At 39.8% G+C, this 16,433-nt stretch overlaps 1 protein-coding gene across 1 annotated transcript; it reads right to left on the reverse strand.

Annotated features, from left to right (window-relative positions):
• Positions 1-742: 742 nt before the first annotated feature.
• On the reverse strand, positions 743-1,735 carry LOC110688928. The gene is made up of 2 exons (XM_021865678.1): positions 1,275-1,735; positions 743-1,154 (listed from the first exon to the last, which is right to left on the reverse strand). Exons 1-2 carry the CDS (start codon positions 1,733-1,735, stop codon positions 743-745), a joined length of 873 nt encoding a protein of 290 aa, XP_021721370.1.
• Between the last annotated feature and the right edge of the window lie 14,698 nt (positions 1,736-16,433).

Raw genomic sequence — 16,433 nt, forward strand, 5'->3', positions numbered from 1 at the left:
ATAAAGCAGGCAAGATCAGATTTCTGAAAGGAATCATCAGAATGGGATTGCTAGAAGTGATTTACTAGATCTGGAAGGCAAGAAATATAGCTCTTTGGGATCTTAAGATTCCTTGTATTCATGTTATTGTAAATAATATAAAGTTTTCTATTAGGACTAGATTGTTAAGTCTTAGTTCTAAGTACATAAAAGTTTCTGATAGGGGTTTTTTAGAGAAGCTTGTATAGGTGGCTTCTCTTAGGGTTGTTAGGCTTTTTTTAGCCTTTTTGTTTGCTTCCTTTTGGGACTTGGGTGTATAAGTGATGATTTTTCAATTAATAAAATCGCCTAATTACCAAATATATATATATATATACATATATATATATACACACACACACACACGTTTATCCTTTCTAAGGATTATACCATGCTCAGCACATTTTTGAGTTACAACTTTAAGATCATTCTTATGCTGCTATAAATCTTTTGAGAAAATGAGAATATCATCTATATAGACCAAACAACAATGATTAAGTTCTCTAAAAATATTATCCATTCTTCTCTGAAATATTTGTGGAGCATTTTTTAATCCAAAAGACATTACTAACCATTCATAATGCCCTTGAGGTGCACTAAATGCAGTTAATGGAATACTTTCTTCTTCCATTTTAATTTATCAATAACCACTCTTACAATCCATTTTAGAAAACCATGTGGCTCCTTGTATTTTATTAAATAACACAGTGTTATTAGGAATGTATTAGCCATCAAAAACAGTATTGTCATTTAGTTGCTTATAATTAATGACCATTCTAGCTTTACCTCGTTTCTCTTCTGCATGGTTTCTAACCATGAACGCTGGACTATTATGAGGACTCTTGCTATTCCTAATTAAATTCTTATTCAACAATTCTTTTATTTGTTCATCGAATTCTAATATATCTTGGTAGGTATAAACCATTTGTCTTACTCTAATAATCTTATTTGGATTTGTTAGAGTTATCTTAGCAAATGCCTTATCCTTTTCCCAATGTTCTAAAGGATTTGTTGAATATAATTTTTCACATAACTTTTCTTGTTGCTTATTAATTTGATCTATTAATGATGATTCACACTCAGAAATTCTAAGTGCAACCTCTTGTTGTGTAGGTGTAACCCTATCACCACGCTGGCTGCGGGTAAATTCTATAGTCTAATGGGTATAAGCTTTTGTTATTTTTTGTATAGGAACAGAATGACCATTAATAGTAAAGATTATCTTATCAATGGTTTGAGTGCATGGGGAGTATAACCTTTGAAAATTATTTTCTATTATCATATCATGACTTGGTTGATCAGTTGCCCATAAAATAGGAATAACACATTGAACTCCTCCAATTTTTATTTTTAAATCTTCAATTATCTCCGTATGCATCATGACACTATTATTAGCAATTCTAACTTGCATAGGATTTTTAGCCTTTTTCCACAAGAATTCTGGGAATAATGATCTCTTTCCAAAACATGTAGAAGAACCACTATCAATATACGCACAAAATTTATATTTATTATAATCCTCAATGCATGCATCAATTGGAATATAAATGATATTAGGATTAGTACTGGATATTTCATTACTAGCTTCCATTTGCATGTTAACTTCATCCTCATATACTGGTTCACTCACAGTTTTAGTCTTATATCCAATTACTTTCCTTTTATCAATAGGATTATTTGGATCTTCATTTAACTCAACATTAGAATATGATCCCATATCAATGCTATGCCTTGCAGGTTGTTTTAAAGCCTTTTTACCCTCATATTTGTCATTAGTTTCTTTAGTAGAACTAATATTTCTTCTTCATCTTCTTCTGGCTTCTCATCACTTTGTTTTTTCATCTTTATAATCGTTGAATTTTGTCTACTTAGACTTGGTGTTCTAAGACTCATATTTCTTTGTATTTTAGGTTTCATAGCTACTCCAATATGAAGTAATCCTGATCCATCTATTAACATTTTACTTGATCTATTACTAACTGTAGGGTTTATAAAGAATTCTTCCCAAGTTTTTTCAATTTCGATTTCGTTAGGATTTACTTTTATAGGTGTAATTTCTTCTTAGGGCATCCTCCTTGCTCATACTTCTGAGCATCGACTATTTGTTTCTTAAAAGATGAGTCTATAGTGTTTACCAGCTTATAAACCACCTTCCATCTTAATTGTATGGGTCGTGTTCCTTTATGCATTTTTACTCCTTCTATTAGTAGTTTGATAGCTAAGAACTTTGACGCAAATGAATCTTCTAAGCTCACATAATATCTAGGTTCACATATGTAGCTTACCGTTCCTTGACTTAAGTTACATGTGATACCTGATGGGTGTCATAAATGGCACCCATTTGATGAGTATTTAGGTTGTTTTCATCCTCTTTTCATAGCTTTATTGCTTAATAAATGCTTATTTTTATGCTTTGTTGCTTAGTTTTACCTTTCCTCTCTTATTTTGTAGCTTTCGTGTATTTTGTTAGTTTTCTAGCCTTTTCTCCTTTATTTGCTCTATTTCCGTGGTTGTAGGTATTGTACAAGGTTCGGGTCTTGATATTGGTGATCTACTAAGGTGGAGAAAGCTTTTGGAGTAAGCTCATGGCATTTGGAAAGCTCAAGATGCAAGGAAGCGAAAATTCCAAGTCTCGGCTCTTGCGCTCGCATGCCGTGCTACCATTAAGAAGTGGTGTACCCACTAATCTAAAGCTTTAGCTACTGCCACTCCTAGTGTTAATCATCATCATAGTCGTGCGGCCCTAGCGAACGCACGAAGCCGCGAGAAATTGGTGAAACCCAGCTAGGTGCGGGCGCACAGCAGGGAGGCGTGGGCGCACCTAAGGGTGGCGCGGCCGCACTAGCAGGTGGCGTGGGCGCACCCCTTTTATGCGCGGGAGCACCTCCCCTGCTGCCCGGGCGCGCCTTCGTGGGTATTTTGTGCTCGGTTTTTGGTGTTTTCGGGCCTCTATATATATCTATGTAAACCCGATTTTTGGGGCAAGTTTAGAATAAGTTTCATATTAGATTTTGATCATATTCTTAGCTTAGTTGAGAGCTTCTCTCTCTAGTTTTAGGGTTAGTTTTGGGAGTAGATTTAGAGAGAGAAAGTGAGGAATTTCAATGGTGATTGAGAGATTGAAGATTCAATGGTGACAATTGTATTGGAGATCTTCTCTATTATCAATGAGCATTTCTAAACTCTATCTCATTTATTGTTTTGTTTAATATTCATGTTTGTTTGATTTGTTTTGATTGGATTTTGATCTTTGATCTTTGATTAGTGTAATTGTTCATCTTAGATTGTTGATTCTTGATTTCTTTAGTTGTTTGTTGATTTGATGATGTTGTTAGAGTAGTTGTTTGGCTAGCTAGGGGTAGGGTGAAGCTTATATGATGTGATGGATTGATGTAAATTGGGGATAATTGATGGAGTTGATGATGTGATTAAATTGGTTAATTGATTATGTGCATGTGTGTGTTTGATTTAGGCTTGATCACCCTAGTTATTCACACTAGATTGCATTATAGGTTCAAATTGATACGGACCATTGATTTGTGGCTTGCATTTACACGATTGAGGTGTCTTGTGATGTTTCCTAGCTAGAGTTTATCGTAGATGACGCTAGTTAAACCTCTAGGGGAATATCTTGATATGCTCTTTTGGTTGCATGATTAGTTTTCCCTCGCATCACTCGACTTAGACAACTTCCTATCCCAATTTGCTATGTTCATTGCTATTATTTGTGAATCCTAATCCCTAGCACTTTATTTGTTTGGTTTCTACGTCTTAGTAGTTGTTAGTGTCTTCTTCTATCCTTAGACTTCGACCTAGCTTAGGCACATAATTGAAAGCACTTAGACATTACCTTTCCTTTGGGTTCGACCCTTGACTTACCTCTATACTTGTATTTAGGTTAGTTAAGTGTTTATAAATTTTGTTTGGCTTAGGGAGGATTAGTCCAACGACCTAGTTCCTACCCTCGTCAAAATCGCGCCGTTGCCGGGGAGCGGGGTTATAGGGAATAATTTCAAGCGTTAACCCCTAGCTTGAACCCCACTGTGATCATACACTAAAGTACGGTGGCGTCCAAAAGGGAAGAAGATAGAGCAAAAGAGTCACCAACAAGTTTTAGGAACTTGTAAGCCGTTCATGAGGTGAAGGTTACACCCCTTAACGATCCAAGAGATCGTCAACTCCATAAGGTCTTGAACCAAATAAGGGTTCGGGGATGAAGGTACAAATCCAACCTAAAAGAGGTTGAACCTGCCCTAATAATAGGCCTCTACTTTATTCTGATCGTATTCATGTTCGCTTTTTGACTAACATGCAATCAATAGGATTACCCTAAACCTGTTAATCTATGTTGGTTGAATTTAATGCACAAATAAACCTATTATTGGCGATCACTTGAATTATAATCATATTAACCCTAATAAGATTATTAAATATCTTATTAAGCGTGATTACAAATACCAAGTTCCCTTTAAACATGCATAAAAGGCGTGATCAAGCAATAACAATAAATAATCAAGCAACATAATAATAAAAATCAGATAAAAATTGTCGTATAGGAGGATAAAATCGTATTTCCCTCAAGAATGCTCTTTGATTTTAATTAAAACTCTGAAAAGTCAACAAAAGTCAATTTATCAATGCTAATTGAATTAGGAATGAAAAGAACCTTCTAGAAGAATCTAGAAGACTAAAACTATTCCTAATTGCATTAGGAATGATAAATCTATATTAGGCCCTCCTCTAAATCATTGGGCCACATATAAAGCTCAAAACAGGCCCAGTTCAGTAAATTGGTCATAACTTCCTCAATATTCATCGAAATTGGGCTTATAATATATCGTTGGAAAGCTCTTGTCAAGCCCCATCCAACTACACTACTATTGGACCCATATCATGGACCAACCAAACTGGATTGGCTGTTTTCTTAAAATAAGTCTTCAAAAATAGAGAGAAGAGAAAATAAATTAAAACCATCCGCAACACTAGACTTTCCACACTTTCACTTCATTCGATTATGATTCGACGTGAAAGGTACTCATCACTGGGTTTGGTTTTGGGGAGACACAAATGGGTGTCTACAGAAGCCCCCACTTTGACTGAGTTTGGAGAAACGCAAGTTTCGAAAACAAAAGTCAAAGTATCGATAGGGACGGAGAATGATTCAGAACGTTCTGCGATCCTAAATCATTCTTGTAACGCCGATACCTGCAAAACTAGCATTAGTTAAAACATATAAGGGAGTTAAGAAACGCGTATCTTTCACCGTCGAGCACACGTCTCTGAAGTAACCGATTTGCTGCTGCTTTGCTGTTATTTTGATGACCTCCTGCAAGCTAGAGAATGCCATCCCGCTTGAAAACCGCTTCGCTTGTAACTGCTTCCAATATAGAAGACTGCTTCGCTTGAAACGATCCTCTCCCGCTTTGATAATATTCCACGTCCAAGGGAACACTATCGAAGATTGTTTCGCTTGAAACAATCCTCATCCGCATTGATAATGTTCCACGTCCAAGGGAATACTATCGAAGATTATTTCGCTTGAAACAACCTCCTTCCGCATTATGACCATCTTCCACGTCTAAGGGAGCACGGTCGAAGACAACTTCGCATGAAATTACCCTCAGCTGTTTGTGACAACTCTCCGCAAGCCAGGGAATGCTGCCGAAGATATCCTCGCTTGAAGCTATCCCCATTTGTTGCGATAATTTCCCAAAGGGAAATTACCAAAGATCTCCACTTGTCGATCTTTAAAAAGCTCGCTTGAACTTTGCTCCCGCTATGCTTGTACGTCAGCGCTTTACTGCTTTTGAACCTGTACGTCGGTGCCCTTTGCTGAATGAACCACTATGTCAGTGACTTTTCTTAATGAGCCAATACTTAAGCGCTTTAAGCTAAGTGAGACGTCTTTCATCAGGTCGATCACTTTGTGCAATAAAGCCGATTACTGAAAATTGTGTCAAATTGCCTAGAGGGGCTAACTGGCGTACCGAAGAACCTAAAGTATTTTACAAGAAGGTAGAACAATCTCACTAAGAAGTTGAGTGTTCTGGCGCCGCTGAAAAACCATCAGCGCCACACAATTGCCTTTAACGCCAGGTGCCAAGCCTGATTTTTGACGCCAAAGCCTAGCGCTTGGCGCCAGCACGGGGTTTTCCTTAAATACCCCTTTCTTCTTCATTTTAATGTTTCGCTCATCGCGATTTCACTCGAAAAACCGTAAAACTTCATTTGCTTCGTTCTTGCTCGTTTCTCAACCGAATTCACTCAAATTTGTTGCAAATTAAAGATCTTTTCATCTAATTTCTCGATCTATGTAAGATTTCTTCAAACTCACATCAGTTTTTATGAATTTTTGACATGTTTATTCACAAATTTCATGTAAATTCGAATTTTAGAATGCTTAATTCACTTTGTTTATCAAATTTTATGCCATGAAATTGCTTGATTATGTTTATATATTTCCTTGGGAGTAATTTGAAACTTGTTTAACTCAATTTGGTGAAGAAATGAGCAATTTGCCATTGTTGGACCCCTTAAGGTCGTGAAGAACAATGTGACTTGTTCTTGATGTTTTTGCTAGCAATTCTTGTCCAATTTTTCACAATAACTACTATAGTATTGCAAGAAATTGTTTGATTTCTTGAAAAATGCAATTATGCTCAATTTGAATTTGTGCTCTGTTTTAGTACTACTACTCTGTTTTTTTGCAAACATAGTATCATGCGGCTAGGCGAACCTTAGATACTATAAAACCTTAATTTATGATAATTCTGCACAATGTAGCATGGCTAGACAGCGAGGTTTCGGTTCACGATCCCGAAACACTAGACGGGAGCATGAGCCCGTGGAGGATGACGCTGCACCGTCCACTTCACTTGGTCGACTCCCCGCGTGGGATGAGCGGACCCTGTTCTTTGCCCCCGTCCACCACATTTCTGAGAGGGTGAGACGGGGCATCACTGTCGGGAGGACGCGTTGTCACGGCTCCAGCTGTGATGGCTTGGGCGATTTGAACAACATGTACATCGCCAGGGACCTTGAGACGAGACTCCTATGGGAGTCTTGCGAACTTGCTGCGTTGTTTGAGACCTCCGATGCGATGGATGCCTCGAGCGGGGGTCACCACGTAGTGCGTGCTCTGGTTGAGTTCTTCTGGGACACCACCAACACTTTTCACTTCCCCTAGGGTGAGATGATGGTCACTCCTACGGACTTCAGTCTCATCACAAGACTGGAGTTCAGCTCTGTGCCACTGTCGTTCGTCAGTGGAATTGTTGTTGGGGCCGATCACTATTCGGGCCCGAGCTGAGGTCGAGTCATCTCAGTTTAGTGCTCGGGGAATTCACCGCTCGACGCTGGCAGCGGCTTTTGATGATGATGCGACCACCCGAGAGCAGCGGGTGCGCATCTTTGCACTGATTTTGTTGTCAGGGACGTTCTCCCCTAACAAGGGTAGCAGGGCGCTACTTTACTACCTTCCTATGCCGACTTCATTCGTGCACTGAGGGACTCGTGTCGATACCGGTCCTTTGGGACGAATGTTGCTTTGTCCGCCTTTTGGAGGGTCGTAGAGGTAAACATTATTCCCTATAAAGTTTAGCTCTACATTTTAGCTAGCATTTGCTTATAATTTTAACTCCTTGTAGATCTGGTTCTACGAGTAATTCCCTTCTGCTGCGCCGGCGAGACCGTCGCCGCGCGGATTTCCAGTGAGTGCTTCTTGGGGCAGCCGCTGCGTGGGGATGTCCACTACATATGTCCGCGAGTGGATTATCGCGGTACGATTTCTTCTTATTTGCCTTTTTGCGATGCTTTAGGTAGACTCTTGCCTGATTGATGCTCTTTGCAGGGGCCTGAATTGGTGTACCGGCCGTGGGCTGGTTTGCAGTCCCTAGGTTAGCCGCACAGTATTCTGCTGAGCGTCGCTATTTCCTGGGGACTTACAGAGCGATCGCGTACTTGGGAGAGAGGGTTACTAGACAGTATTCCTCTGATGTTTTCGTCGTTCCTGCTCCTCCACCACGTCACATGTTAGATGCCGCACGGTTGTTGAGCATGTTCGAGGGAGCTGGCACCTCTTGGCGATCTTGCACGATCCCCGGGCGGTGCTATGCGGAGGAGCTACTGCCGTTATTAGCTCTAGCCCCTGTACCGGCTGAGGATGTAGGGGTAAGATTTTTCAGCTTTTACTTTCCATTAAGTAGCCCCCAAGTAATGCTTTACTGACTTGGCTTTTTGCTTTATCAAGACGATGCTACTGAGTTCGTGCCACCTTGTATGTCTATCCATTACCAGGGGACATACGGGGCGATCGAGGAGATGATTCCTCTGGCTCCCGAGGGCGAGCGCTTCGTAGAGCGGTCGATTCCTCGACACCAAACTCGGGTAAGCTTAGTTATTTGCAATTTTTGTCCATATATATTATGCATATTTACTGACTTATTTCTTTGACTGTTTTCGCGCGAGGTGGTTTTGGCGATGGCACGATGTATAGATGCCTTCCGGAGCCAGCTCATTCGAATGAGGAATGCGGCTACCTGCCGTCGGGACGACGTCGTCCAGGAGGTAGTCTTTCTTTCATATGTTTTTGCGTTTCTGCTTCGATTTTGCCTTGTTTCTGATTTTAATTCTTTTTACAGGGTCAGCCTATTGCTTCTCACACCCGCACGAGACTAGAGGTGCGGAGAGATCCGGCGAGGTCTAGCTCGAGACGTTGTTGCACTACGTCAGGGGGTAGAGGCGGTCGCTCTGAGGCTGCCCGTGCTGATGTTGCGGAGGGCTCGGGTTCTTCCTCTGAGGGTGCTCATGCTGCACCGGTAGGCCAGGGAGAGGCTACCTCAGCTTTTAGAGGTGGTGGGATGTACGAGGTGGGCTCGTCATCGCAACAGCCTCTGCAGCCTCAACCTCAGGTTGATCTCGGGTGGAGTGGACCTACGTTGAGCTTTCCTCCTCCTGCGGAGACTGGGCTGGAGCCGAAGCTGGTGGAGAGGTGACTCCACGTACAGCGCAGTTTTACGAGATGATGGGTGTACGTCCCCCGGCGCCGTAGTTTGTTCCTGTGATTTTTTTTTATTTTGACTTTGTATAGAACTTTGCCTTAGACTCACTATTTTTAGACACATTTTGTATATACATACTTATTATGAGTTTATTTTATTTATCATGTTTTATTTTTTTCATTTTTTATTATTGTTATTATTATGTGCATGTTTGTGTGTGCACGTAAAGTGTGATAAGTAATTTTGCGCAAAAATTCCAACATTTTTATTATTGATGGAGGGTATCCGACCTTCTCCCCCAAAAATAAAAAAGGAAAAAAGGAAAAGTCAAATAAAAGCTTGTGTTTATAAAAAAAAACTTTGGAAATTAACCTAAATACAATCCAAAAAATAATAATATAATAATATAATAGCTATATTAATTTTAAAAAGAATAAAAAGATGTTTAGAAAAGATAAAAGAGCCGTAAAGTCATTAGTCGATTCGAATTAAGGTAAAAACGTGATTTTAGAAAGCGCGCATGACGTGGCAGATTGGCGCTAGCTGGCGCCACGCAATTGGATGTAGCGCCAGGCGCTACACTTGGCGTGTGGCGCCAAGCTTTGGCGTCTGGCGCCAATCGTGGCGTCTGGCGCCAATTAGCGTTGTCTCCATATTTTACCCCGATTAAAACTGCTCCTAAATCGCGCATAAATAGCCCCCTGCCCCAGCCGATTCTCTTCATAATTTCAGCAAATAAAATAATTCTTGGCCTTAGAAAAATAATACCATGTCTCTAGTCACCAAAACTTTTACCTAATACACCCACGAATGGTGTCAGTCTCTTAATGCCAGAGAAAGAAAAGAATTAGATATGTTTCACTTGGGGGGAATTTATGGTATCAAAGGGGTAGATCTTGACTTAGATTTTATTCATACCGCTTTAGAATATTGGAATGTTGATACTCATTGCTTTAGAATAGGGTATGATGAAATTAGCCCTCCGCCGAAGAATTTGGTGCTATTTTAGGTTTCCCTGCAATAGACCTCATAGTAATCCCTAGAGTAGATGCATATTATTACAAGGATTTTGAGCTCTTCTTCATTTAAAAGAAAGGGATTTATCAAAAATAGTAAATGGCAACATAGTTAATTTGAAAGAATTTGCACGCCATTATTTTGATAAACCTCTTTCTGAGTCTTTTCGTATTTATAGAAGAAGGGCTTTCTTATTTTACATGCTTAATCAATTTAATATTAGTAGTGGTAAAAATAATGAGGGTCAATCAATTATAACCACCGTACTAGAACAAATTGAATCAGGGAGAAATCCAATGCCATTGATAGTTGGAGAGACTATGATTAGTCTTGATGAATTGAAAAGGAATCCAAAAGCATCTTTTCGAGGCTCTCCAATTTTATTACAGGTAGAAAAATAATATTACAGAAATCAAAAAATATATTTTTGTATAGTAATAATGATTTATTTTCATTGCAATTTTTTTACAGATGTGGCTAATGGAAAGGCTAGAATTTTAGCCGTCCGGACAACATTGAGAAGTACACTCCAAATTGCTTCGTGAGGAGGAAGAAACGCTTCTCTAAAATTGGGTGCCATGAGTGGAGAAGGGTCTTCGAATCTCGCAATTTTGCTATCAAGTGGGTAACCCGTGGTGGAAAATAGAAAGGATGGTTGGTGTCAACAAGCAACCTTTCTGCCGTCTTCCAAGTTTGTCTCGTATGACTTATTATTATCCCTGCAGGGTAAAAAGACAATATGGCTTGCTTCAGAATATTCCTTCCGGAGATCTTCGTCCTCCCTACGAGTACCCTGTCTCCCAAGAAGTAGACAGATTTGATGCTTATTGGAGTGCTAGACCTTTATGGGAAAAAAATACCCAAAGGGTTCCTCCTTCCTTGCCCAATGATGTGAAGAAGTGGTTGCTAAAGAAACCTTCAAAGGACTTGAAGAAAAATCAGGGTAAAACTGACGTGAAGAGTCGTCTAGGTGACAGGGTGATTCCTGCCAAGAAACGCTTAGGTGAAAGAGTTGAATTCAAAACACCTGCAATGCCTAGGAAGAAAAGTACTACAAAAGGTAAGGGAAAAAGGAAAGTTGACAACACAGATAAAAAAGTCTTGGTAGAAAAGAAGCATGGAGTCCTAGCCGAAGGGGAAACTATCTACTCTAAGATGGAATGTAGGTCCTCTAAAGGATGCCTACTAGCTAAAGTTATGGATGAGGAGGAGGAAGCGGACAAAAATTGGAAAAGGGCTAGGAAAGAAAAGAAAGATTAGGAGCATTGCTTAATTTCAAATTATTAGACTTAGTTTATATTTTTCATTTAAAGTTAGTTTATTTTAGCTTTATTTAAATTCCATCAATAATGTAATTTTATTTTGTTAATGAAATTTCAGCTTTTAATTAACTATTTACTTTAAATTTATTTTATTAAAGCAATGAAAATCGAAAAAATTAATTTTCCAGAAATTCTTCAAGTACGAAAGTCGAAAAATTTCCGAAAAAAACCGAAATATGCCCAGAATTTATCTGTGAATTGGCGCCGGCCACAGCAGGCCGCCGCCAGGCACCAGTGATGTCGGCTGGCGTTGATGGTCGTTGGCTGGCGCCAGAGTCTTCTCTGTGACGCCGATATTTCGCCGATCTTCTGTCGAATTTTTAATTAATTCTGGGACGCGTGAATGTCGAAAAATAAAGTGGCCGCACCCGTAAAGGGTAACCTACGTATCCTTTCTTAAGGAATCAGGTCGAACATAGCTATCTTGAGTATCCTACTCAAGTAATTATGGGTAGTATTTCTTAAGTTGGTCAAGATTTTTCATATTCGAGAACTCATTGCCATCCATATCAGTTAGTTTTGCTGCGCCTCCAGACAGGATTGTTTTAACAATGTAGGGTCCAGACCAGTTAGGTCTAAATTTTCCCCTTGGATCTAAAACATTTTTCCTTAATGCTTTTAACACCAAGTCTCCTACTTTGATGTTTCTTGTCTTGACCTTATTATTAAAATGCCTAGCCATACGAGTTTGATAACACTGAGTGTGATGTAGAGCTTCTAGTCGTTTTTCATCGAGTAAAATTAGCTCTTCATATCTTGCCCTAGTCCATTCAACTTCGTCGAGTTTGCTCTCTAACGCGATGCGTAGAGATGGAATTTCTAGTTCGACAGGTTGTACGACATCCATTCCATATACCAAGGAAAATGGCGTATTTCCTGTAGATGTACGGATTGACGTGCGGTAACCCCAAAATGCAAAGTGAAGTTTGTCAGGCCAATCTTTATAATTTTCTGTCATTTCTTTTATGATAGTCTTTAAATTTTTATTAGCTGCCTCAACTGCTCCATTTGCTTGAGGTTTGTAAAGGGAAGAATGATGATGTTGAATGCTATATTTTTGTAACAATTCTTCACATTCGGCTTGAAAGTGAGTTCCATTGTCACGTATCATTTCATGTGGGACTCCATATCGACAAATAATATTTCTTTCGATAAAGAATGCTACATGTTTTGCAGTGAGTTTTGCATATGATTGTGCTTCGATCCACTTTGTGAAGTAATCAATTTCTACTAGAATATATTCGTGGCCTCATGTTCCTGGGGGAGTGATCTTGCCGATGATGTTAATTCCTTGTGTAGAGAATGGCCATGGCGATGTGTAGGTGTAGAGCAAGGATGGAGGAACATGTTGTAAATTGGCATAGATTTGGCATTTGCGGCATCTTTTTACATATTGATGATAATCCCTATTCATGGTAGTCCAATAGTATCCTTCTCGCATTATCTTATGGACTAGCATTTTGCCATTGACATGGGTTCCACAAATGCCTCCGTGAACTATCCTCATTGCTCTTTGTGCATCCTTTTTTCCTACGCATAGAAACCTCGACCCTTAGGTACCCTTTTATGTAACTCGTTGTCTATGAGTACATATTGGGAAGCCAAAAGCCTTAATGCTCGTTTTGCTCTTTTGTCAGCATGGGGAGGGTATTCTCCTTTGGTGACATAATTGAGTATATCCGTGTACCATGGTTCTTCTTCTTCTTCGTCTTAGATTACTTCGTCGTCTTCTATAGCCTGGATGTATGCTGGTTTGTGCCTTTTCTCTATAGTTAGAGGCATTTGCTCGATTTCCGTGGGAATCCTAACCATTGAGGCTAGTCTTGCCAAGGCATCAGCAAATTGATTTTCTTCTCTAGGTAGATATGTGTATTCTACCTTCTCTAACTGATCGGTAAGAGTTTCCAGATAGGTTTGGTAAGGGGCTAGACTTTCTCTCCTTACTTTCCACCTTTTAGATATTTGATTGATAATTAAAGAAGAATCTTCAAATATCCTTAACTTTTTTACTCCCAATGCCAAAGTTGTTTCAAGGCCTACCACGCATGCTTCATATTCAGCAGCATTGTTGGTAACGTCGAAATCAAGTTTTATGGAGATTGGGACATGCTCTTCTTTAGGCGATACTAGTAATACTCCAACGCCACATCCCTTTTGGTTTAAGGCTCCGTCGAAGTATAAGATCCAGTTATCATCTTCAGTGACTATTAAGTCTTCATCTGAAAATTCATTGTATTGTTTTGGCGTCGAGTCTTCTATTAGAAAGTCTGCTAGAAAGTCTGACACCACGGATCCTTTGATAGCTTTTTGTGGCATAAACCTTACATCAAACTGGGCTAGATTGACTATCCATCTTGATATGCGTCCATTGAGTGTGGATTTCTCAAATAGATACTTGAATGGATCTAGTCGGGAGATTACGAAGACGGTATGCACTAACATGTAATGTCTTAACTTGGTTGTGGCCCACACCAAGGCGAGGCACAACTTCTCGAGTGGTGTATAGCGTGCTTCGTATTCGAGCATCTTCTTGCTTAGATAGTAGATTTCGTTTTCTTTTCCTTCTACTTCTTGTGCTAGCATAGCTCCCTTTGTCTGTTTGGTGACCTTCAAATATAACCTAAGAGGTATTCCGGGAAGTGCTGGTGCTAATACGGGAGTATTTGCGAGATAGGCTTTGATCTTTTCAAAGGCCTTTTGACACTCGTCATCCCATATCACTGGTACATTCTTCTTGAGCTTTTTGAAGATTGGTTCACATATTGTTGTCAATTTTGATAAGAACCTACTTATGTATTGCAACCGGCCAATAAATCTCGAATCTGTTTCTCAGTCTTGGGCGGTGGCATTGACATGATTGCTTTGATCTTGGTTAGGTCTATCTTTATTCCTCGAGAGCTTATGACATAACCCAAAAGCTTACCTAAGGTGACTCCAAAAGCGCACTTAGATGGATTCAACCTCATATTATATTTTCTTAGCTTTTCGAAAAATTTCCTTAAGGCTACTTGATGGCCTGGACGGTCTTTTGATTTCACAATCATGTCGTCGACATGTACCTCGACTTCTTTATGCATCATGTCAAGGAGTAAAGCAGTTGTTGCGCGTTGGTAAGTAGCACCTGCGTTTTTCTACCCGAATGTCATTACCGTGTAGCAGTAAGTGCCCCATGGTGTTATAAAGGTTTTTTTCTCCATGTCTTCTTCTGCCATGAGAATCTGGTTGTAACCTGCATACCCATCCATGAACGAGAGGAGCGCGTGATTTGCCGTGTTATCTACCAGAATATCGATGTGTGGCAAAGGGAAATTGTCCTTTGGACTTGCCTTATTTAGATCTCGATAGTCGACACACATTCTTACCCTTCCGTCTTTCTTCGGAACTGGGACGACATTGGCGACCCATTTGGGGTATTTGGATACCTTGATGAAACCTGCAGTTATTTGTTTTTGGACTTCTTCTTTTATTTTAAGAGCTACGTTGGGTTTCATTCGACGTAACTTTTGTTTTACGGGTTTCATTCCTGGAATTAGTGGTATAGTGTGTTGAGCTATTTCTCTATTAATGCCTGGCATATCCTCGTATGACCAAGCAAATACATCGATAAATTCTTTAAGTAAGTTAATTAAATCGGTTCTTTCTTGTTCATTTAGTGTTAGTACGATTATAACTTTTCTTTTATTGGTTGAATCATTTGAATATCAACCGTTTCAGTTTCTTCAATTATCGGTGTTTTCTTTTCGAGTGTTTCCATTACTTTAATAAGTTCTTTGTCTTTTTCATTGTTAGTTAAGCAATGCTCGTCATCTTTGGTTAGATAAGAACACAAGAAATAAGAAGAAGAAGAAATATTATTATACTCTGAGATCATTACATCAAAGAGTGATATGTCCTCAGGGACTTGATCACTAACTATTCTAGGAAAATAAATAGGAAGGGAAGGTGCTACTACTAAAGACTTAGAAGACTCTATAGGGAGAGACTCCGACTCAGACTCTGACTCTGACTCAGACGACACTTCAAACATCGGTCCTTGCCCTGTTGTGATGGATATTTTTCTTCCGCTTGGAGTAGTCACCTTGATAGTCTTGCGCCACCCTTATAGTGATCCTTCAGCTGGAGTGATTAACTTCGAGGGATCGAAGCTTTTGCTTTGTAGGACTGTCTGAATGAGCGAAGAGTTGTCTCGTCTGTAAGTTGGCTCATTCTTTTCTCGCCCAAATAGTAATCCCATGACGTTAAATTCAAAGCATGGGGGCGCTTCTCCTTGTGGACAGGAGTTGGGATTTCATCCATGAAATAACAATCCAAGAAAATCTCAAATCCTAGTTGCCGTATGCCGTTTACGACAAATGGCTCGGGAAATTCATGGCATGTATAGTCCTCTCCTTCTTTTATGAATTGACCATTAAGTGTAAGAGGGTACTGATCCATTGGGATTGCTCTCTTTTGAATGCGAGCGTCTCTACGTGCCTTTGACTTTTCCTAGGCTCGTTTGAGATCTTTCTGAGTCGGCTCGAAACCAAGTCCGAAAGTGTCTAACTTAGGGAGGCTAGGTGACTCCAGCGACTTTGCTATTCCTTTCTTCTTTCCTAGGGTCATCCCAGGAAATGTCCTTGTTTCTTCAGCATAGCATTTACAATCATGTTGGAATGGGAGTCATGGCAAAGAGGGGTCCTTTCATCCTCCTGGATTAAGTAGACTTCTTCGTTAAAGCCCCATAAGTCTTCATCATCCTCGTCGTGCTCTACATTTATGATTGGATTCTCTATATCCTCATAGGCGAAGCATCGATGGTGATAGGAATTCCCCTAACTATAGCTTTTACTTGTTGGTGGAGAGAAGAGGGGACGGCCTTTAGGTCATGAAGCCAAGGGCGCCCCAATAGTAAATTGAACGAAGCTTTAATGTCTACCATTTGGAAAGTAGTAACATGTTCTATTGCTCCTACTGTTACGTTCAGGGTAATTTTACCAAGAGCTTGACGTCGAGTGTTGTCGTAGGCTCTTATTCCTTGTGTAGACGGAGTTAAATATTCATCCCTTATGCCTAGCATCCTCGCAGTTCTAAGTGGACA

Source organism: Chenopodium quinoa, unplaced genomic scaffold (genome assembly GCF_001683475.1).
Source record: "Chenopodium quinoa cultivar QQ74 unplaced genomic scaffold, ASM168347v1, whole genome shotgun sequence".
Taxonomy (NCBI): domain Eukaryota; kingdom Viridiplantae; phylum Streptophyta; class Magnoliopsida; order Caryophyllales; family Amaranthaceae; genus Chenopodium; species Chenopodium quinoa.